General features: G+C 34.7%; 1 protein-coding gene and 1 long non-coding RNA gene across 2 annotated transcripts in view; both read right to left on the bottom strand.

Moving 5' to 3' along the window:
• Positions 1–1,553, bottom strand: part of LOC149076115 (dopamine D2-like receptor) — a 129,623-nt gene extending 128,070 nt beyond the window's left edge. Inside the window, exon 1 of the mRNA XM_089243644.1 lies at positions 763–1,553. Coding sequence (XP_089099770.1) covers positions 763–1,071 — 309 coding nt within the window. The 5' untranslated portion in view covers positions 1,072–1,553. The remainder of the gene's footprint in view (positions 1–762) is intronic.
• A 157-nt stretch (positions 1,554–1,710) lies between these two features.
• LOC149076116 (uncharacterized) overlaps positions 1,711–25,055 on the bottom strand; it is a 118,411-nt gene continuing 95,066 nt past the window's right edge. The window contains exon 3 of the long non-coding RNA XR_016194206.1: positions 1,711–2,234. This is a non-coding gene — a long non-coding RNA (uncharacterized LOC149076116). The remainder of the gene's footprint in view (positions 2,235–25,055) is intronic.

Below are 25,055 nucleotides of genomic sequence, written 5' to 3' on the forward strand. Positions count from 1 at the left end.
TACTGCCATTAGTGAGATGGGTTGGAAGTGAAGGCGCTGTCTATCGGTGGTCGCCTCGAGTTCGTTAGGGAAATATCTTACCGATATCCTCCCTTGGGTTCGAATCCGGGACCCTGACAACAACCTTCACGATGGTAGACGAGCATCTTACCACCATGCCACTCGGGCACTTCATCTTACTGGCACAAATGTTCCGTGGAACCAGAGTCTGTTCCTCGGTTCGAGCCCCGGAGACACAGCAAAGCACGTGCCCCCCCCTTTCTATATATAACATTTTTTGAAGCATAGTTACAGAGAGTTGTTGTACAACACCTACTATGTATAATTAATATCACAATGAATTCTGAAGTACATGATGGCGAGTGATTATTTTCCTCTTTTATAAATTCAGCAAGATAAGTTTAGAAAGACGAGCAATAATCTGCAAAAAGCGTGCGAGGGGATAAAATATAAAATACACCTCATTCTGGGGCGGGGCAGAACGAAGTATGTGGCCAGGGACCAAAAATTTTCAGAGCCTTGGTCACACTTCGGTCTACTCGAAACAGACAAAGTTCAAAACACCCTGTGCTAGAGGTTTGAATAGATTCAGTTGAATCGTGTTGACTGGATCTGTGGATACTCGACACAGATGTGATTAAAGAAACGTCATTGAAAAACGTTTCCAAGACCACGGTCCTGAAATTTTATTTACCTCTTATCTACGTGAGCTACGAAAGCCTAAAGTTGTATTTTAAATAAGAATATATAATATTTACTCACCAATACATAAACAGCAAATGGCATCACCACAGCAGCCACTAGAAGATCGGCAAATGCAAGACTCACAATGAAATAGTTCGTAGCGTTCTGTAGGGTCCTTTCACGATAAACACTGAGGATGACCAGTATATTGCCGAATACGGCAACCAACGGCAGAGGAATCATCATCAGCGCCCAGTACATTTTGCCATTGTCTATGGCGTACTCGTCCGCACACGAGTTCCCAGCATTTCTCTGTAAGGATGATGTGTTCGAGAATTCACAGAGAACGTGCGTGGTTTTGTTCGTCGATGTTAAATAATCTGCCATTTTTCTTATGAACTTCAACAGCAATTTTTAAGAGCTGCTTTTGTATATTTTAAAATTAATGGGTGGTAATTTAAAACATCTAAAAATTTCTTTCTCGAGAGCCGCTGTACCGTTCTGCCCATTAGACTACTTCGGTATATATTTGCTTAAACAAACTATAAAAATATTTAAATTTGGACCAACTTTTGAATTGAAAACATCTCTCATATTAAACGCTAATAAAATTAAGGACGAAGAAAAATTAAAACATAAGGATCCTAATTCAAGCTGGATTTTAAACTAACCCTTTAAACATTGGAAAAAAAAGTGATATCTGTTAAAAGTGATAGTGTTTCGCTTTTAACCGACGGGAAATTCATTAGCAGTTTTATAAAACAGATTCGCCAAATGTAAATTTACTCTATCGAAATTTTTAAAAGTTACGCTGATTCACTTTGATAACCTGAAACTAGGATAACATCATCGTTTAAGTATGTAACAAATATTTGAGTTTCAAAACTAAGCAATATTTTCAACAAACTTTTATATTTGTTATGAGCTTCTAAGGAGATTAGTTTTAATTTTTCTTAATTTTTATGAGAAAATGAAGGAAATGAGTTATTCAATATAGAAAAAAATATATTTTATTTAAATTGGTAGCTTAAGGAATAGCTGAAATCTCTTTTATTTGGTTCTTTTTCTCGTAAAAGAAATTTATATTTGAGAAAATTAATTTCTAGAAATGTCGATTTATAGGGCAATTAAAATAGCCTTTTCCCCTCAAATAAATCAATTAAAATTTTTCTTATCCCCCGTTTTCACCATTTCTTTATTCGTCTATCAATCACAACCAAATATTTTGGGTTTTCGAGCAGCAACTGTTGACGCTGCGGTAATTTAGATAATTCTATGTTGGTTAGAAACGTTTCACGAAACCATTCGTCGATACAGTCATAAACACTTTTAGCTTCATCTTGCGTCTGTTCGAATAGGAATTTTCGTTAGAAAGTTTCACTTTTTTTCTGTTACTTGATTTGTGATCATTATCTCTCGTAGCAAATAGTTTCAAAAATTAAATTTTTTTCATTTCTTTCAGAGAGAATATTTCGAAGTCTTCGATTGAAAAACTTGTGACGCCGAAAACATTATTTTGTCCTTGACGTTTGTTTCAAGCATGTTTCATCCTAAAGAAGAAAAGAGATATTAATTATTTACATATTCTTACGAACCAATAAAATAGTTGTGTCGTATCATTAATCACTACAGATAATATGAAATAGAAAACACTACCACACAATAAATCACATATTAGGGAAAACCTCTTTTTAGTTGCGATTAGTTACGCTTAGGGCAAATATATTTTGCGCCAGAAAAATACGCGAAATCACCATACAAAAATACGTGGAAATACACGACATCGACTAGTGTCAGGAAAAATCGCTAATAATGGCTACCAAAATCGCTAAAGGTGGGAAGCGAGAAGTGAAATATATTTCGCGAAAAAAAAACGTCGAACGCGAAAAATATGCGAGATGATTTTTTTATAACTATAATTATCATACTATCGTAGATTATGTAAATTATACAGATTATATAGTTCACTAGTTATAATAGCAGAAAACCAATTTTTATATACATAGATAAATCATAAAAAAATATATTCTCATCCATGATTTGGCATTTCAACGATTACGAATTCAAGCAAACTTATTGGCAGAAAAAAACAACGAACACTCCTATGAAAAAATTCGGGACGATAAAAAAAAAGGGAATATCTCGTAAAAAAATGAAGCATTTGCCATAACCAAGTTAAAATAATCACATGATCATCAGGAACTAGACGAGGCGTAGGAACGAAATATTTTGTTTCCACTAGGAAGGAATTAAACAGCAACAACAACGAACAGAAATTTCGCGTTTGGCAACCAAGTAATAGAGTTCTGAAAAAAGTGCCTGAAGCGATCGAAAAATGCGATTCAGGTAACAGAATGCTCCTACGACAAGTGTGGGTACCACGAATTTTTTTTTCCCCCAATGCGTAAAAATAATTACTTAAACGCATAACAGTAATTAAATGCACAAAAATAATAGCACTTTAAAAAAATGCATGAAAATAATAGAACTCTCTTAAATGTATAATAACAATAATAGCATTTATAAATTGCATAAGGGGCCATTCAAGCATTATACGTTAGGAGATTTTTAGCCGTTTTTAACCACGACCCCTGCCTTGGCAGCAAAATTTCGTCTATTATTTTTCATGCAAAAAAATATTTAATAAATAATTGAAACATCGAGAGGAATGTTATTATAATCAATTTCTGTTCATTTCAATGCTATTTTATGGCTAAGAACTCAAAATTTCTCTTCAAGAATTTCGTTGCGGCCACCCCCTAAGCTTTTTGTGCCCCATCCAAAGGTCGATCCTGCACATAGGCTGAACACACTATATTTTTAGTTCGTCTTCAAGTTTATTAATTACTTGTTTAAGTAAAGCATTAATTAAAGGAGTGGTATAGAGATTGCTGTCGATGTAGTTGGTGTGAAGTACCGAGCATTGTGAGCTCGTCTTCTTCATCACGGTTTCTCTAAATTCCAGAGATGTTGATCAGTGATTCCTTTCTATTTAGCTGTCGATGCGATTAATGGAATCATTGCGGATGTGCCTGTGGTCTTGGCTCTAGCCCACGTTTCCAACTGGTGTTCCGTGACAGGTTTTTTTTGGGTTCCGCATAGCCGAACACCACGGAATCCTTAAAAATATCCCGGATACCTATCAAAGAAGAAAACTTTCTTGTTGCTGGTATTCGCAAAGCTGATATTTGTTTTGAATTTTAACGAGGTAGTATCACATTTAAAAATATCCAGACCACTTGAATGACTAACGAACCTAGAGAATATGTGGAGTGACCGAAGCAGTGTGCAAACATGTGAGAAACCAAAAGAATGACCTTTTGAACGAGGGACGAAAACAGTGAACTATAGAGGGTGTGAAAGCACGTGAAAGACCGAAGGATAGTGACACGCAGACATATTTACGGTATGGGAGGGGGGGGGGGGGCTAAGCAGGCTATAGTCCGGGACGGCTGAGTTGGGGTAATGAATAGTCGAGAACAATAGACTAGCATGGATGAATGGATCGCGGCAAAATTTGTATAGCCCACAGGCCACAAAACGATGAAACCTTACCCAGCGAAGGGGTCATCGGATGCCCTAAAATCATGCAGTCCCATTAAATTGCTTGAATTTCGTGAGAAAATAAGGTTGAAATGAGAAAAAAAACCCTGCTGGCTGAACAATTTTTTTCATTTCGGTGGTGCCCAAGGGCCCTTTTTTATTCTCCAGATAGTATAGGCACATTCTCTTTAATTTCACCTGCACAGACGTTTTTTTTTCCTGCGCAGCAGAAACTCTGTGTGTACGTCTGTATATATTTTGTAAACCTTATTAACCGTTAAAAAATTATGTCTTTCTTAGTTACATACCAACATTTAATAACAACAAAATATAATATTTCTCATTCCGTTACGAACAAATGGTTAAAAAGAAAATTTAATCGGCCAAAATATGCCTTTTAGAAAATAACTATAAAATGCAGTACAGAATTATATAGTCGAATCCCGTTATAACGAACGCCAGGAGACCGGAGGAATCACTTCGTTAAAACGAAATTTCGTTAATTTCAGGTTACCTAGCATTGTTCCTATGTAAACTTATTTGGGGGATTAGAAAAGTGTTCGTTAAAACGAGATTTTTGCTATAACGGCATTCGTTAAAACGGGATTCGTCTGTATTGAGAAACGTCACTTAGCTGAGACCCCTTTCTGCTGCCTATAAAATTGAATCACAACCGTTAATGATCCTTCAAAATATAATTAATGAATAATAATGAGCGCATGAAAAAACAAAATAATATATATGTACGGTATTAATAAATACTTTTAAGCAATAATATAAACTAAATTAACAAATTTGCTGCAAAACTTTAACAGTTGACGTTTTAGTACAGTATTATAACATTAGTAACAAACGTAAAACATACTTGTTTTCACTATATTCAATATTAACAATTAGATCAACTACAAAATATCAAATTTTTGTAAATAAATATTGATCATATAGCGGTGGAGTCTTTCAGATATGATCATGTCTCCTCGTTTTATTAATGATAATAAACAAACTTCAAGTTTATCAACACTAATCTACCGCAGAGTTGATAGAATTACAGCTTAAACTTGAAATCTGTTTATTATCATTAATAAAACGAGGAGACATGGTCATATCTGGGAGACTCCACCTGCTACAAAATCATAACTAACCTCTATTAATAAGATATAATTGCATTTACTAATAAAGTTGACGCTACATTTAAAAATGAGGATAGGTAATACAGGGTGATCAGCGAATAAGTCCTTATTTCAAAATTAAACATCTCTACAACAAAGATCAATAGAATTATGCGGTAAACGGTACGTTTATTAGCAAAACTGTAAGAATGTTTTACAGAAATTTTAAAAATTCAGTTGTTTCTTTTTAATTTTTTAAAATTAAAAAAAAAAAAACTGGAGATTTTGGGGTTCTGAAAATCCTCACTTGTGTGAAGAGAAACCACTGCATTCGCCTAAAGTTACTGCATGGGCTGCGGTATGCGCCATGTGTACTGACAAATTGTTCCAAAATTGTAACGTAACGTTCAGTAGTAATCGTTTCTCGCACGAAAAAGGGGCCGATAATGCCTCTGGCGCATACCGCAGCCCATGCAGTAACTTTAGGCGAATGCGGTGGTTTCTCTTCACACAAATGAGGATTTTCGGAACCCCAAAATCTCCAGTTTTTTTTTGTTTTTTTTTAATTTTAAAAAATTAAAAAAAAAAACTAAATTTTCGAAATTTCTGTACAACATTCTTACAGTTTTGCTAATAAACGTACCGTTTACCGCATAATTCTATTGATCTTTGTTGCAGAGATATTTAATTTTGAAATAAGGGCTTATTCGCTGATCATCCTGTATATGCAATATGATGAATAATTAATGTTAAAAAAACCCATTAATTATAACTGAATGACGACTTAACAGGCTGATGAAGTGACTTTCTGTTTTTTTAATTACCTTCCTGTCTGTTTAAGCTTTCTTTCCCCCTAGATTAATAACCCAATATGGATAATATTAAACTCTAAGTAGTTTAAAAAATAATAAAATATACAACAATGGCGAAAATCACACTACTAGTCCAGGATGGTTAATGAACCTCACCGTCGTCAGTGGTGATCAGCTGAAGATAGTTTTCTGTGGTTCCCAACTTCGAGGAGCGAATGTGAGAGTCGATCTCTCCGTTAAAAGGTCTCGCCACAGAGAGCAACAGGCATGTGACGATATAATTATTCAATCGTTACACTTCGCTCATAGTTGGGGAAATCGATGGCAGATGGCAGCAATACACATAATAAGCATTACACCGTACCTAACCTCACGAGTTAGGTTCACAACACATACACGCACATTCCCACATGTGCCAATTTGTTAGAAATTCCGCAACGGAATGTGGACGAGAGGTGCATGTGTAGTTTAGTAGTAGTACTCCTAAGCTGATGTCTTTGGTTGACTCCCAGGCAAGTCCCTTACTGGGCTCCCTCTCTCTATTATGAATATTTAGTGTGAAAAACAAAAATTATGAGGACAATCCCAAGCCCCGGACTGGAGCTCTGCTAGCCTTACCCCCCCCCCCCATACCATAGGGGACCATGCTGGGACTTCAGTTGAATAGGGGTTCTACGGATATAACAATAAATATGTATATTAGGAGCAGAGACCCCCCCTAAACATGGGTGGGATAGGGGAACCGTGCTTTTTCCTAATCCACCCAAAAACCAAAAAAAAAGTTCAATATGTTTAGGTTCAAAAAAATTAAAATATCTTTAGGAAAAATGCCTTTTACATATGTGATATTTTAACCAATTTTTCCGTTAATTTAAATGTTTTTTGAAGGGTGGTAACTTGATAAAATTGCATGGAAAGACAATTTTTGTACCCTCCCCAAGGACGATCCCGCGTTCGGCACTGATTAAGAGGTGGTGCCGAAGCCCTCTTTCATTTTGCTCTGTGGCTATGATGGATAATTTTTTTTTGGATAAATATTCAAAAATTTGTTTAAGTTCCGTTAAGTAGCTTCATTATTATTAAGGGTTCTACTAAACAGCATTATAATCATCAAGGGTTTTACGAGAAACTCTACGTTCGAGACCCCTCCTCTAGCCAATGATTACCAATTTTTTTCCGAACGCAAGGTGGGCCTACACCACGCGTAATAAAGCATTTCAGAGAAAAGGAAATAAATGCACGCAACTTTTGCATCTTTTCTAATATTCCACCTCAATAAACCAGTCGCGGTTATAGCTTCTATCAGAATTGTTTTCACGATTACTACATTCTTTGCTTGTCCTGCAAATCGTAGCAGCTCGTTTTTCGTCCACATCACACAGGAGCATAGGTGGACACAGAGGTGGAGGGAAGAAGGTGGCGCGATCCGCCATTCATAAAAAATTGTAGCATAGACAACAGCGTGAATGTAGACACTTTCGCCCGAACACCATGCACACCCTCGGTAAAACACATCTCCCTCTCCCGTTCGAAGAGCATGCCTCGGCTTATGTCCAACGCATGCGACGCGCTGAATGGACAAAAAAAGTTGAGCCCCTACACACACCCCTCCATAATTGAGACGTTGGGAGTGGTCTGTAGAGAAAGGTCTACTAGAGAGATGATTTATCAATAAGGGGCCGTTCAAGTATTACGTCATCGTCGATGAGGGGGAGTTTCCGATTTGCTGACTTTTGATGACAAGGAGGGGGGTTTGGGTGATGCTTACGTCATCAACCACCCTTTATGAAAATATGAAATATTTTTAATGGCATCTTACTCGGTGCGCCAAAAACGAGAAAACCCTTTCGATAGTTTGTAGGCACTTGTAACATCCTCCCCCCTATTGATAAGTGCCCTACAGAGCCACTTATCTCTAAATGTTTCGCGGATCCAAGTGCTCTGGAAATGTGTCCGGGCCGCTTAAGTGCTCTGGAACTGTGCGACGCATCACTTAAATATTCTGAGAATGTGCCGCGGGTAATTTGAGTGATGTAGAACCGCACTGGGGGCCACTAAAGTGATCTGAAACTACTACGTCACAAGTCACTCAAGGGATCTCTGAATGTGTAACGGATCGCTTAAGTGTCCTGGAACTGTGTCGCGGGTCATTTAAATGATCTGAAATATGTCACGGGCCTCTTAAATGTTCTGGAATTGTACCACGGGACACTTAAGCGATCTGTAAATGTGCCGCTTAGTTCATTTTTACAAAATTACGTTTGAAGAGGGCAGGCCGCATCAGATAACCCCCAGGGCCATATTTGGTCCGCGGGCTAAGGGCCTTTATGAGATTTATCATTATATGACTTAGAGGGTGGGTTGCAATGAATTTATTAAAGATAAATTTTGAGTTCATAGCCTTCAAATGACATTGAAATTAACAGAAATTGATTATAATTACATGTAAAGGTATTTTCTTCCGAAATTTCAATTTAAAAAAAAATTTTTTTTGCATTAAAAAAATAAATTTTTGGTCGTCGGGGGGAAGGCACTAGCCCCTATGCCTCCCCCCTTGTGTCCGTACGTCTCTGATCCCAACAATATGCTTTAGGATTCAGAGGGGCAGAGCTGATGACGAAATTTTGCTTAGAAGGGAGGGGGGGGGAAGGGTCAAAAATAGCCTAAAATTTGCTTACGTAATACTTGAACGGCCCCTAAGGGGAATTTTAGTTCCTATGCCCACAAACTAGGGACAGATTTTTCTTGTTTTTGGCATTCCCAGTAAAGATTCCATTAGGAATATTTCATATTTTTATAAATGGTGGTCGATGACGTAATCATCGTTTAAACCCCCCCCCCCCCGTTGTCATCAAAAATCAGCGAATCTTAATCTTTCCCCCCTCCCCTTATTGATGCTGACATACAGCTCTTAAATGCATAACAATTTTCGGCAATGTACTTTGGTAACAGCAGTTTTTCCCGGTGCTCCAGGTTGGACTAATATTGAAAATAACTTCTTTCAACGAGAACAACAGATTGTCCTCAAGCTACTTCTTGAGTATTTTGTGAAAAACCTTTCTTGTCTTGTAATTTTCCAAAAAAAATCTAGATATCTGGTATTTACAAATTTAGCTCATCGAAGATCAAATTTTTGATCTTTCTTAATTCTCTTCTGCAACAAATATTTCTCTATACATATAATGCTCATCTTGAAGCTGTTTGAAAAAGAATAATTTTTTGAATTAACTATGACTAGAGTTTGAATCTTGATGTGGTTTAGTGCTTTTTTGTATGTGGCTTCGTTAATGAAATGCTGCATAAAAATAGATTTATAAGTTTTCATCTTATAAATTTTGCAACTTTTTTTTAAACAAAATTTATTCGATGCATGGATTGGTTAGCGTAGAGAAAGTCATAAATATTCAGTTCCTATAATTATAGTTCGCATAGGTTGCAAAGAGTTAGCTTATATATGAGAGCGAACTATGTTTCTACTGAGAAAAAAAAGTATATATATATATATATATATATATATAAAGTTTTCTATGAAAAAAAAATTGCATAATATATTTTTTTTTATTTTAGACAGAATGAAAAAATTTTAAAAACAAAAATGTCTTCTTAAAAATAGTTTGGTTTTCTTTTGGGAAACTATCGATTATTTATATTTTCCCCTCCATTATTTTGCGTCAGAAATGTGATTTTTCATCCACCTTAACGACTGCAACGATTCAATCTAAGCAAACATGCACAGAAATAATTGAATTTCGCTTTTTCTGTAAAGTTTTAAACTTCTCCAGATGCTAATGAGATGAAATTTTATCCGACATTGATTAAAAAAAAAAAAACCTTGCAAGTCAACAAGATAAAAAAATATTTTTGGCAAGATTCTTTAATGACAGTAAACATATCCGGGAAAAATTAGGTAAAGATTTCAATATACAGTGCATTTTTAGATTAAGTTTTCCATGAACCTTATAGAATTATATAAAAGTATTTTTGTGTGTTTTTTCTTGTATATAACATAAGTTCTTGAATTACATTGTTTTCGCAATTTGAGTCTTTCTTGAATTCTATTTTTGCTACAATTTGAGTTTTTCTGGAAGTTCTTCTCTGTTTCAATTTGAATTTTACTCGGATAGCCTTGTTGTAGTTTGAGTTTTTCTTAAATTTCATTACTATTAAAATTTCAGTTTTTCTTATTTTTTTTTATTTTTGCAATTGCAGTGCTCCTTATTTTTATTTTTTATTTTTGCAATTTCAGTTTTCCTTTTTTTTATTTTTGCAGTTTCAGTTTTCCTTTTTTTCATTTTTGCAATTTCAGTTTTCCTTTTTTTTATTTTTGCAATTTCAGTTTTCCTTTTTTTTATTTTTGCAATTTCAGTTTCCTTCGAATTTCTTCTCTATTACAATTTGAATTCCAATAAGTGTAAAATTTTTCATCTCGAAATTTTAGATTTATTTTTACAAATTTTATTCAATGCATGGATTGGTTAGCGTAAAGTCATAAATATCCAGTTTGTATAATTATAGTTCGCATAAAATGCAAAGCGAGTTAGCTTTGTGCTAAAGAGTTATATGAGGGCGAGAAATGTTCTTTTTTTACTGGAAAAAAATATTTAATGAAGTTCTCATGGGAAAAAATTGTATAATATATTTTTTTCAAATTTTAGAGATTTCATAAAGAATTCTAAAAACTAAAATATCTTTTAAATGCTTGGTTTTATTTTTAGAAACTATCGATTTTTTTAAATCTTACCTTCCATTATTTTGCTTCAGTATAGAAATGTGATTTTTCATCCATCTTAACGACTGCAATGATTCAATCTAAGCATACACATGCATTCACATGCACAAAAAAAATTAAATTTCGTTTTTTCTGTAACGTTTTAAATTTCTCCAGATGCTAATGAGATGAAATTTTATCCGACATTGATTTAAAAAAAAGTCTTGCAAGTCAACAAGATTAAAAAACTTTTTTTGTAGAAAATTCTTTAATGATAGCAAACGTATCCGGAAAGAAACAGAAAGAATTTTTAAATATACAATGCATTTTTTGAGAATTCATTGAAATTAATTTCACATAGGATTTTCTTCAATCTTTTAGAAATATATAAAAGCATTTTGGTTTTTTTCTATATTATATACTTCTTTTCGGAATTCAAAGACATCTTTCGCATTTGATCAAATTTCATTGGAAGTCATTATTCTGTGACTTTTAATTTTTTTTATATACTTTATTTAATGAAAGAATGACAAAACAGAGTTTTATAACCTTAAAAACGTTGACATTTATTTTTATTTTTCATTTCCATGATTTTTATAAGTAATGGCAATAGATAATAAATACGGTCGAAATTGGTTAATTCGAAGTCTGACGTCACTGGAAAAAAGTTCGAATTATCCAAAATTAAAATTATCTATTTAATCTATCCTGGATTTATAAACTGACTACAAATATCAATTAAACATCAACGTTCAAAAAGGATGATAATTATCGATAATACAGTAATTATTATTGTATTGAAATTTTATCATCAGTTACGAAATTGTTTTCCAAATTTTAATCATTTATAATTATAATATTATTGATTTTAGCTGCTACATTGCTCCACTGTTGTGGAATCACCGTAATTGCGAAATTTCTTGACCATGTTCAAAGCCTGATTCATGTAACCAGTTCATGATCATCCGTTACGGAATGGTTTCCCAAATTTCGCTTATCATTTTTGTGCTATCTAGGAAATATACTTACATTTACGTATTTTACGCAAGTTGTAGTTTCCGATACTTTACATACACTTAGGCTGGAATTACACTAGAAAAATTTCATAAAAGTTCATTTATAAAACTTGAAAAATGCAACCAATGAGGTGATTCATTGCATTTGCTAGAATGTTACCGATGCTCTTATTGGTTGCATTTTTCAACTTTTATGAAACTCTTATAGTGTAATCCCGGCCTTGATGACGATAAAAAAATTCAGATTTTGAATGGTATACCTTGCTTCAAAGGGTAATATGATCGGTATCAAGTGGGTCCACATTCTCGATGTACTCCAGCCGAACAATGCTAAAATGGGCAATTATCAAAAAAGAGTAGGCAAAAACAGAAACTTTTGTTTTTGGAAATTTGTTGTTTTAAACTTCGTTGAATAAAATAAAGTCCGACTTTGAGAATCTTTCCAAACTAAATCTGCTCATACAAAATTCATAATTTTTTTCGCTCCAACTTCGAATTATTCAATGCATTCGAAAAAAAAAACCTCTATTTTAACGAGAAATTTTAACATCAAATTACACAGAAAACACATGGGGAGTTCGTAAAAGTTGGAATTATCCAAAACCAAGTTCCAATTATCAGAATTAATCAAATTCTACTGTTTGTAATGAGTTAAGATACATAATAAATATGTTATAAAATAATATTAGAATCGAGAATTGCAAAAGTTTTTGTCTCACATTAGTTTGTTTTATGTCTCACTGCAATTAATAAAGTTAGTAATTAGTTTTCTTTCATCTTTTACCGGCGTAATAAAGATATAATGCTTATGTAGTTTATCATATTTCTTGAAATAACCTTGTATCACTAACGTATGTGCAACATATGAAAAATTATTTTTTTCTGACAAAAATATTTGCAAAACAACTCACATCAATCAGTTAATATTTGAAAATTATGAGATAACGAAATTTAACTTATACAAATAGATACAAATACAAGGCCACAATAGGCAAAATGTCCAACGAGATGGCTGAGAAAAAGATGCCCATAACGAATATGGATGCCATATATTTCAAAAATAAAGCAACCCAATTAAAAATGCAATTACAAACAATATATATTCATGATAAAATATTATGCAATGCCCATAATGAATACTCATGGTTGTCTTATTCTAAGTATGGATAGCTTCTCGATTCACCCCAACATGTTTACCGTATTTCTTTTTTATATGTGTTAATTGTGTTAGAATTTACTACTCCCTCTGGGAGTAAGCTATTCCATTTCTAGAGGAAAATTCCCTGCGACACCATAACCTAGAATTGTCCTTTACTAATCGATACTGGTGTCCCTTTGCAAAAGCAGTCGATTGACAGTGTACAAATAATTCATGGTCCATCCTATCCATCCCGTTGAAAATTTTGAACCAACACCTGTGTTCATCCAATGTAAAAAAAATGTGATTCGAACCCTCAACCTTCGGGGTTAGAGCCCCTTACGTTAACCACTTCACTAATTGCGATTTAAATAAAAAGTCTGTAGCTTTCCTGGGGATGGGTTTGAACCCATGTACCCTGAACGCGCTAGCGCATTTGCGTTTCAAATGACATGCATTCTTTGATGACAATTGTTTGTATTGGTGTGTAGTATCACCTCTCAAATTTTTCCCCATCTTTTCTGAATAACCCTGTATACATACATCATCATTATCAGCAAAAATACAAAAAAAAATTTAACTAAATTTTTGGGAATGCACTGCAGTAGTTACATTTCAAACATTTTAATCAGAAAAAAAATTTATGCTATATTAAAAACAATTGAAAAGATCAAAATTTGTAATATCATTATATCTCTGTTTTCAATAAATCAGAAAATTGTCTCTAATTCTCAAAACCTAATTCCAACTTCCATTGAATATTCCAATATTCAGTTTCTCACAGCTGAATAAATTATTTTATCTAACATTTCCCACATAAACAACACACACACACACACACACACACACACACACACACATATATATATATAGATATATAGATCACAACATACACACGTCCGTACACAACGTACCTTATCCAAAATCCTCTAGACGAAGATGATTCGGAGTATTAATTAATAAATAAGCCCAACAGAATTCCAGCGAGAAATTAATAAAAATGACGCGTCTTCGGTATCAATATAACTAGCACCACGATGTGTTTTCTCGCATTTAATAACATAGTATTAGGATACCTTGTCGTTAATACACATGTACATTCGATGATCACCCCCTTCAATCAGGGATGGTAAAGTTTGCTTTTGTTAAAATGAAACCGTTCCCAAGAGACAGAGAACAAAGTTTCTCTTTCGTCTCTCTGGCGGCGATGAATACACTCGAACATGCACAGGTGTTTGATGTTAATAAGTGAGGTTATTTGTATTCTATGAAGTTTGGAGATCGTCGATCTACGTCTGATAAGTAGAGCGTGACTTCAATTAATTCAAATACGAACAACGCCTGCCTGTCCTCGAGATAATATGTAAATAACTGCTAAACTCCCATAGGGGATTCCGAGTTTAATTTGACACGCTGTTGTTGCATTGCTAAATAAACAACTCTCAAATCGAATGAGGAACTCGTGAGCCGAGTATGGCAATGATTCATTTTTTTTGTGGGATAATGATATAAATAGTTATATTAGTATTAAAAAATGATTTCGGTCTATTAAATCCGCTTGTCTCATATCTTAACTACTGATATTTAATAATCACCTTTGAGTTGATATAAACTCGTTATATCTCAACACTTTAAGGAATCTCCCGTTTCAACACGGCAGAAACTTGCTTATGTAGAAATATTACTACAAATGCTATTTTATCCATTGATTTATTTCAAATTTTACCACATATATTGTGTATGCTATCCTATGCCAGTACAAAATTTTACATATCTCTAATACATACTTTTTTTTGCAAATTTTCAAATAAAAAACACGTTCAACACAGCTTATGTGCATGATAAAATGGCATGAAATCAACGCAATTGAATTAAAAATATAATTGAAACTAAAAAACTGTTCATTTCATAAAATGATGAAAATATTGAGATTTTATCGATTCAATATTATATATATATATATATATATATATATATATATATATTCAAAATTAAATAAACATTTTTTTAAATCTTAAATTTTTTCATAGATTCCGTAATATGAATGGATCTCAAACCATTTTGATTTTTATCACTCAAACAGTTTTCTTTATTTTGAATTAATTTTTACAGAGTGGCGTTCGACTTGGTTGAATGGATGCAGAGAGAAGAGAGAGCTACGCGTGTCCTTGTTGGCATACGGGGCTTAGATTATGAAGAGAGACTTGAATATGCTTACATTGGAGGAACGTAGGTATCGGGGGGATATGATCGAAGTGTACAAAATTTTGGGATGGACCATGAATTATTAATGCGCCGTCACTTAGCTGCTTTGACAAGGGGACACTAGTGCCGTTTGGCGCTCCCGAGCAGCGCAGTAGTAAGAAGCTCGTGTTCCGCTACTAAGGTTACTGTCACGGTCCACAGGTTCAAATCCGGGCATAAACATCAGAAATAAGTTCTTTACCTACCGACCCTGGAGGAACCACCGATAGATGGTGTCTCCATTTTCCACCCAAATCCACTGGTTGGAAGTTGGTGTACGGTAAAGTAGCATCGTTTTGTAAGGGATAACTCCAGAGGTTGTGGTGACTAAGGGAATTTTTCCCTAATAGGGTTGTTAATAAATGGAATATTTTACGCCTGAGGGAAGTAAATTCAACACAATTGATAAGTTTCCGAAGAAATGCGATAAATGTACAAGTGCATAATCAATATTATGACAAATGTATAAAATGGAGTAAATCAAGAAGCTAGGCGTTCCTAGATAAGATTACCATAAATAGTTTTTTAAAGATAGTGTAGTATATGTTATATTTTATCGTGCATATATATATAAAATATTTTAGTTTATATAATTGCACTTTTAATTGGGGTTGCTGAGTTTAGAAACATATGACATCCATATTTGTTATGGGCACCTTTTTTTCAGCCATCTCATTGGACATTTGTCCTGTTGTGGCCATGTATTTGTATATTTGTATTTGTGGCAATAAGATATACACATGATACGAGTGTCAGTGTGAGACAATTTTTTACGTATCAGAAAAATTTTCACTATCATATAAATTATTGATACATTAAATTTTTTTAACACAAGAATTATTTCTCGAGTAATAACAAAATTTATTACTCGCTTAAAAAATATATCCATTTTGCTTTAGCGAAACCCCGAAGTGCTTCCGATTCGCGAAATGGTTGAAAGGTTTGGCCAAAGTCCAATTTGCAGAAATGATTCACACTTTAGCCGGCCAATTAGCGAAGTGGCTGGATATCCCTGGCCCATGTTCGATCTGCTGATGCAAGATGATCCGGTAGGTGTCTCATTCATTTTTTTTTTGTCAACATATGATACATAACTATATACTGTATAGGGGCCGTTCAAGTATTACGTAAGCAAATTTTTAGCCCTTTTTGACCTCCCCCACGTTTTCAGCAAAAGTCAGAAAAACGCTGACCCCTCTCCCCCCCCCCCCGTCAGCAAAATGTCGTCATCAGCTCATCATCAGATCCCTTGAGTGACATGTGGCGTGGTTCTAGAGCACTTAAGCGGCTCGGAAACATTTCCAGAGCACTAGATGGATCCGTGAAACATTTATAAATCATTAAAATGACTCTATAGGGGACTTATGAATAGGTAGAATGTTAGTTCAGGTGACCAATAACTATCGTAAGGTTTTTTCACGTTTTTGGCGCACCGAATAAGATGTCATTGAGAATATTTCATATTTTCATAAAGGTTGGTTGATGACGTAAGCATCATCCAAACCCCCTCCTTCCTTGTCATCAAAAGTCAGCAAATCGGAAACCCTCCCCCCCCCCATTGATGACAACCCCATAGCATGTACATTGGAATAAAAAAAAAATATTTCCGCATCGTGATTGTGATATGGTTTGTATCGTGTGTGAATCAATATGAAGATAATAATTATATTAATAATACCGTGCCCACACTCCTCACAATTGCCGCTACCCCCGTCCCACGTTTGCTGTTAGAGGACGAACCTCTCGGACTTGAATTCCGATAGCGTAATTCTTTAAAAACAACAAAAATACGGCAACTGAATCACTGTTTTTTTCGGACTTTGCCGAGGTATCACCAGCCGCTTCGCGAACTGTCTGGCCAAAGCCCGAAATTCTAAGGTTGTCTGGGTCAATTTTCTATTTGGCATTTTTGCGAATTGGCCGGGCTTTGGTAGTAACACATATACAGTAAAATCTCGGCAAGTAGTCATTCTGGTTAAGTCGTCTCATTTTCTTCCGTCCCCCCTATCTAGCTTTTATAAATAATAATGGTTTGAAACCTTCGTTTACTCGTCGTTAATTTCGATTTACTCGTCACTATTGAAAACTTTGAAAGAGAGGAACAGATAATTTCTATGGTTCCCGTTAATGAAAGAGCTTGATTAAACGCATTGTTATATGTCCCAGAGCGACCATAAAAGCCTTATGTATCAAAAAGGAAAATCTCGAGTTAGGAAAGACAAAGGAAGTTCATTAACTGACTGGAAAAACCAAAATTCTTGAAGCGTTAGGGACTGTTCAAGATGAACCGGATTTCTGCATGGCCGAGGGAGATATTTTCCAAAAGCCTCAACTTTTTTTGGGGGGAGGGGTTCAAATTTGAGTAAAATATATTTGTTGACAAAACAGAAATTTTTCCCCAACTGGAGGAGGCCTTTTAATGTGCCTGCTCTGCCCTGTCCATTGCAATTTCAAGTCGATATCAGTCCCTGAATTCGGTATTACCTTATGTACCATGAACTATTGCTGAAGAATTTAAAGCACTAAAATTAAATGTGTAGTAAAATTGACGTGCTTTAATATGCTGGAGGAAAAAAATTGATTACTCTAACAGTTGCTCTGATCCGTCTATCTAAATTGAAAAAAAAAATTAATTGGTGTAAAACGTAAGTATACCTGAGTATGGAACCATGATAAGTTAGGTAGCACATAAAAGTTTAAAAAAATTCGTTTCTTTCCATTATAATTTATAAATTTGTTATTATTGTAATTTTATTTCTGTATTTGAATAAATGTTATAAGATTATAAAATTTATACAATTTTCACAGTATCGCACTCGAAACTGATGACACTCTGCTTATGTCGACGCTCTGCTTAATCCGTCACAATTTCTCAAAAATTCGAGTGACGAGTTATCGAGGATTTACTGTATTGTTATAATCACATATACACATAATACGAGCATTAGTATCTTTTTACATTGCACTAATTAAAACCATTATATAGTTAGAAACTATTCTTCCGGAACATAATTTCAAGAAACTATAATTTTATTTTAATATCTCTTCTCCGTTTTTCACACCTTATATTATTTTTTTTTACAAAAACACAATAGCTTTTTCCAAATATTTAATCCAAACCAATATTACTAGACTATGTTAGATATAACACATATTAGGAATAGTTTTTGCAGGATATCAAATACAAATACAAGGGCACAACAGGCAAAATGCCCACCGTGGTGGCAGAGAAAAAGATGCCCATACAAATATGGATGTCATATCCTTCTAAAATACAGCAACCCAATTAAAAATGCAAAAAAAATTGGTACGTTCGATACATTTCTCTAAATCTATCAACTATACCTACCCAAGCGTCGCATCGTTGGTAAACATAATAAATTTTACTATATGGTATACTATACATGATATTTCAAACATGTATTATTTTATCAGGTTACGATTTTAAAATTTCTTATTATATCGGGGGTCCGAATATATTTGTCACTCGCATACTAGACTCATTTGGAATTATTTTTTTTATATATTTATCAAATTTACCAATTACACTACTCAACCTTTCTTGACACGCGGATTCCCTTTTAGTTAATAGTTTCAATGACGGAGAGCTCCCCCGAGGTCTCATTTTTTTATTTATTTATAAAATTCACTGATTCATTTTATTTTCCTCGATCGTCCCCGGAGCCCCTGGGAAGTACGCATGGAGCCCAAAGGGCTCCTCGGAACACCGCTTGAGAACTCCTGCACTAGAATATTACGCATAATCACAGACAAAGCGATGAATTTTAAATATTTATCAAGTTTACTAACAACGATGCTTGAGTAATGGGCAAATTCGCTGGTAAAAGTGATAAAATACAATAGGTAAGTATGCGTAATAACCGGGTATTATGCATAATAACAGATTTATCACCTTTACCGTAACATATACACATAACACGAGAATTGACGAATTTTTACACTGCAATAATTTAAATAAAAAAATATAAGTAAAAACTAATATTCACAGGAACAATAACTTCATGAAAAACTATCAATCTATTTCAATATTTTGTTCATTGTAATACGTTAATTTTTTCCAACTAAAAAACATATATAATTCCTTTTTTTTTTTCGAAACAAAATATTTCATCACAACCAATATTTCTAGGCAATGTAAGGTATAACTCATATTCAAATGAATAGTTTTTGCTGCATATCAAAACTAATTAGTTGAATGCGTTGTTATCTCTAGGAAGAAAGTGAAAGGAAACTTGGAACAAGAATGTTCAGGCACATCTTCAATGAGAAAATAATCAAAATATTTGGTATTTGCCTGTGTGCATGTATAAATCCAGAGAATAGCCCGAAGAAACCGAAAATGTCCGTAATTAGGAAAAACATGCATACATTACGTCCAGCGTTCTGATCTCTACAATAAAACTGAGAGGAATGAAATGTTCAGCCTCGGGTTTTTCGTTTTTAATAAAAGATTCCATTCTCTTATTTTATGTATACACATTCTCTGGAAACGTATAAAATATGCTCTGAAGAGATGCATTTTCATTTTATTTATCATTATAGCTGGAAGTGGTTTCTGGAGCATGCGTCTATAATTTAATTGGCTGGGATCATACACGAATTCACCATCTGTTAAAATGGGGTTTGATTCAATTATCTCATGGTATTCAACTGGATTAATTATTTTAATATGCATTATGTGTGGACAATACCGCGCAATGATGCGCGTATTTTGTGTCTGCATTTTGACAACAGCTACTTGCTGTTTATTAAAAGTTACTTATTATTTTGTTAAATAATTATCGTTACAATAATTACTTATTATTTTGTTAAATAATTATCGTTACAATAATTACTTATTATTTTGTTAAATAATTATCGTTACAATAATTACTTATTATTTTGTTAAATAATTATCGTTACAATAATTACTTATTATTTTGTTAAATAATTATCGTTACAATAATTACTTATTATTTTGTTAAATAATTATCGTTACAATAATTACTTATTATTTTGTTAAATAATTATCGTTACAATAATTACTTATTATTTTGTTAAATAATTATCGTTACAATAATTACTTATTATTTTGTTAAATAATTATCGTTACAATAATTACTTATTATTTTGTTAAATAACTATTCATCGAATGGATAATGTGATTTTTGGCGTGAGTATTTTGTTATTTTAATAGTTAAAAAAAGACTTAAGTGATAAGTAACTAAACATTAAGTGGTCTCATATATTTTAACCCTCTAATGGTTTCGTGATATTTGGATATGCATGGCAAATATAAGGTCAAAAACCAATTTTAAATAAATATTTATTTTGTCATTATTTCGTAATTATTTTGAAACATGAAACAAGAAAATAACGAAAAAACTTGAATTTACAGCGTTAAATTCAGTTCTAATAAATAAAAGAAATTCTGCACATGCATAATTATTTGCCTACGTTACACTGTGTTTATCTATCAATTCAACCTACAAAAATATAAATATCCCCGTTTTGGAAAGATTAAAATCAATTGAAATAGGGAGAATGATAATCATGTCCATCTTTTTTAACTATCACTTAAATGTGTAGGTAAATGCACAATAATTTAACCATTTGACGAAGATCCAAAAATTTAGGCATCCGCCATTTTCATCTCAAAATATAGACGGCAGATGGCAGCACTTCTAGATCACGAGAAATGCTCAACCCTGACAACATAAATACGTTAGGGCCACACACAATATCTCAGAATACACGTTCCGGCATGTTCCTATTTAGTTAGAAATTCCCCAGAGGAACCTTTACACTGTGTATTCACAACTGAATATTTAGCCGCTGTGGTGGTCGAGTGGTCATAGTGACGGACTCGCATCGCGGGGACCCGGGTTCGAGCCCCACCGTCACCACAGTGGTGGTCGGCTGAAGTTGGTTTTCTGTGGTTCCCAACTTCGAGGCGCAAATGCGAGCCGATCTCCCCGTTAAAAAGTCTCGCCACAGAGAGCAACAGACCTACAAACAGTACAAATATTCAGTCACGACACATCACTCACTTCACTTCTGAGATATAGATGGCAGCACTGAAAAATCATACACAACACTTGATACGCACTCAGACTGTTAGGTACACACAATTACACTTCCGGCACAACTCACTAGGTAGAAAATTGCCTATGGCGATAGACCTGAGTTGTGCTCGGTTAAAAAAAAAAAAAAAAACTGAATATTTAATAGCTTGCCAGATGGCGAAATTTAGATTAATACAGTAAATTGAGCAAACGAGGTGAGAATAACTAAAGACAGTGAACCTCTCCACTGTCTGAAAAGACAAATGTTATCCTCCTATGGCCCGGTGTGTATTCAAATATACATGGGAATGATATTTGAAACAAAGAAAACAGCATGATACCAATTTCTTTTCTTAATTTTTTTGGTATTTTAGAAAATACATCTTTTAATGTCATTTCAATACAAAATGAGGCTAGATAAGTATAATAATATTTTTATCTAGAAAGAGTTGATTCCTTGTCGGTGTAGTTTCTCGAGAGCTTCTGAGTTTACGTGTTCCGAGATTTATAAAATCGCATCAAATATTGAGGGTGATTTAGAATAAAATTCAAAGTGTAAACTTTTTAACTTTGCTAAGCAAGATTTTATTTGTTTATAGTTAACATTAAAATCAAGGTAAACTGTATATTTTACCATCATAATTAAATATGAATCACAGGTGAATCATAGAGGGTTGTAAAGTCAAAAAGCTTCAGAAATTCACAACTCTAGTAGAAATATCACTAAAAATATAATTTTACCATTGATTTATTTCAAATTCGATACACATATTTTCGATGTATATGAAATGCCATGGCAGAATAATGGTTTACATATCTCTAGTCAGTGCCGTAACTAGCCATTCCTGTGCCCTGTGTAAGAATTTACATTTAGGCCCATTCTCGGCACCCCCCTTTCCAAGTGGGCCCTGTCCTGTTGCACCTGCCCAGTTACGGCACTGTCTCTAGTACATAACTTTTTGTAAAATTAAGAGAAAAAAATTATTGTGTATGTTAACACATTGCGAACATGATAAAATGGCATGACTTCAATGTAATTGAATAAAAATTGATCCAAAATAAAGAAAACAGTCCATTTTATCAAACGAGGCAAAAGATTGAAATTTCATTGATTCAATCTTATTTAGAATTAAATTTAATATTTAAAATAAAAAAAAAATTTAATAGTTTTTTTTATAAACGGAGCTTATATGAATCTCAGATATATATATTTTCCCCGATTTAATGAGCTAACCAGTTTTCTTTATTTTGAATCAATTCATATGCAATGATTTCATGCTATTTTATCGTGCGCTTAAGATATCAGTAATGCATTCTTTGAAAATTTACAAAAAATGCGTATAAAAGGAAATACGGTGACGGTCGGTGGGGGTGTGTGAGGAGCGGCGAAAATGGAAAATCCCTTTATTCTACTTCAATACAGAGCATCTCTACGATAACATGTGAAACCGACAACCATTCACCCTGAAGGTTAAAATCGAACTCTTTAGAATGTCTTCGTCTCTCGATAAATCTTGATCTTCACGATCCTCGTGGATAAAAAGTACTACTATACATCCTTGTCAATAGTTTGCCTGTTACAATACGTATGAAAGATATCAAAAAGATGTTTTGGTGTAGGTCGCCAAGCATACACAAAATTATATATCAAAATATTGAAATAAATAACCAAAATTAAGAGAAAATATCTTTAATAATATTTCTACTAGAGTATAGTTTGTAAAGCTTTATGACTATGATAAAAGGTTTGAGGCGTTCTTAAAAGGGAAAAAATTATAAATCCTTATAAGTGCTGTTTCTATTTTCGATTGGGTAGCTGAGGAGCTTATTTTCTGAAGGAGCTTATTTTCCACTTTTGCTAAATTTTATTTATAGGAAAATTTATTTTTCCGGAATACGTTTTCTTTACAAAAATACACTGCTGGCCACCCAAATTGCAACACCAAGAAAGACAAGACATATCGCAACAATATTTATTTTGTAGATAACATGTTGACCAAGCATCAAATGATTAAATTTATAGACTTCTGTGAAGTGTGGTTCCTGCCAAAATCAGTAGCCAGAGTAGCCGCCATTGTTGGAGATCACCGCTGCCACACGCCTCGGCATTGATTCAAAGAGACTTTGGATGTGTTCTTGGGGTACAGCAGACCAAGCAGCTTCCACGCGTTGCCAAAGTTGATCTGGTGTGGCAGCTGGGGATGTAATCTGGGTCAATCGTTGAGCAACCATGGACCGCATGTTTTCTATCGGCGAAAGATCCGGAGAGCGAGCTGGCCAGGGAAGCAATTCAATCTGGCGATTGACGAAGAACTTTTGGTCAATGCGTGCCACGTGTGGTCACGCATTATAATGTTGAAATATGGCTGTGGGCAAGCCCTGAAGGTAAGGAAGGACAACTGGCTCCAACACCTCGGAGATGTAGCGCTGGCTTTTCAAAGTACCGGCAATGCGTACTGGAGGAGTGTGAGAGTGATATCCAATACCGCCCCATACCATAATACCCGGTGCAGGACCAGTGTGGCGGTGCATAACGCAGCTGTTCAGCATCCTCTCTCCACGGCGTCTCCAGACTCGAATCCGACCATCGTGGTGTTGCAGACAGAAGCGTGACTCGTCAGTAAAGACAATTTCATTCCATTGTGCCGTCCACATCCTTCTTTCATCGCACCATTGGTGGCGGAGACGTCTGTGGTTCTGCGTCAAGGGTAGACGAAGCAATGGACGTCTTGCGGACAGACCACTCTGCTGTAAACGGCGTCGAATGGTACGCGCAGACACAGGATGATGCGGTACAGACTGAATGTGCTGTGCTATGGTTCGTGATGTGGCTGAGCGATCCGTCACTGCCATACGCACAATACGCCTGTCATCACGTGAAGTGGAGCACTGAGGTGGATGCGATCGAACACGTCGGTCCGTCGTACCCTCCTGCATCCAACGATCACATATCCGCATTACAGTTGTTTGGTTTCGTCCAACACGACTACCGATTTCCCTGAAAGATAATCCACAATCTCGGTAGGACACTATCCTTCCTCTGTCGAACTCGGATACTTGATCAAAAGATGATCGCTGTTTTCTACGAGGCATAATTGATCGTTTTTTTGAAAAAACCACGAGAAAAACACAATTGCCGTACTTCAAATCGTCGAAATCTCCAAGCCTTAAATAGCGCTTTGAAGTGGCGCCACAGGCGCGCGTGATGTGCGTCTCCGCTGAAATTCTAATCATTTGCATATCTCACCTCCGCTAATGCATGTTGTAAATTTCATATTATTTGCATGCTTCCTTCAGGGTGTTGCATTTACGGTGGCCAGCAGTGTAGAAAGTAACCCCAAAAGGTAGCATATAGGAAAGGTGGAAGAATATTTAAATTCTCTCTATGTTTCTTGATCACCATTCAAGAGATAGATATTACTTGTAGATAGAACCGCTCACAACCACGGACTGATGCAAAGCACCTTACTTCCGTTACTTCAAAAAGAGGCAAAGTTGTATCAGAAAAGTTAGCAAAGACTTATAGTGATGGCTCCCCTTGCCCCATGCTCGCAAGTATCAAACCATTCGCGTCGTTCTCCCCATGAAGACTCCCATCAACTCGATGCAACGTACAAGCCATTTGACTAAAATGTATAGTTGAACCCAATGACCAGGGAGAAAAATTGCACGTGTGGCACATAAGGGCCGGAGACCGTAGCCTGGCATTTTGAAAGAAGTGTGGAAAAGATTTGTG

This window comes from Pholcus phalangioides, unplaced genomic scaffold, assembly GCF_987345545.1.
Source record: "Pholcus phalangioides strain wild (caught in Gottingen) unplaced genomic scaffold, Ppha-v1.0 ptg000015l_1, whole genome shotgun sequence".
In the NCBI taxonomy this organism is placed as follows: Eukaryota; Metazoa; Arthropoda; class Arachnida; order Araneae; family Pholcidae; genus Pholcus; species Pholcus phalangioides.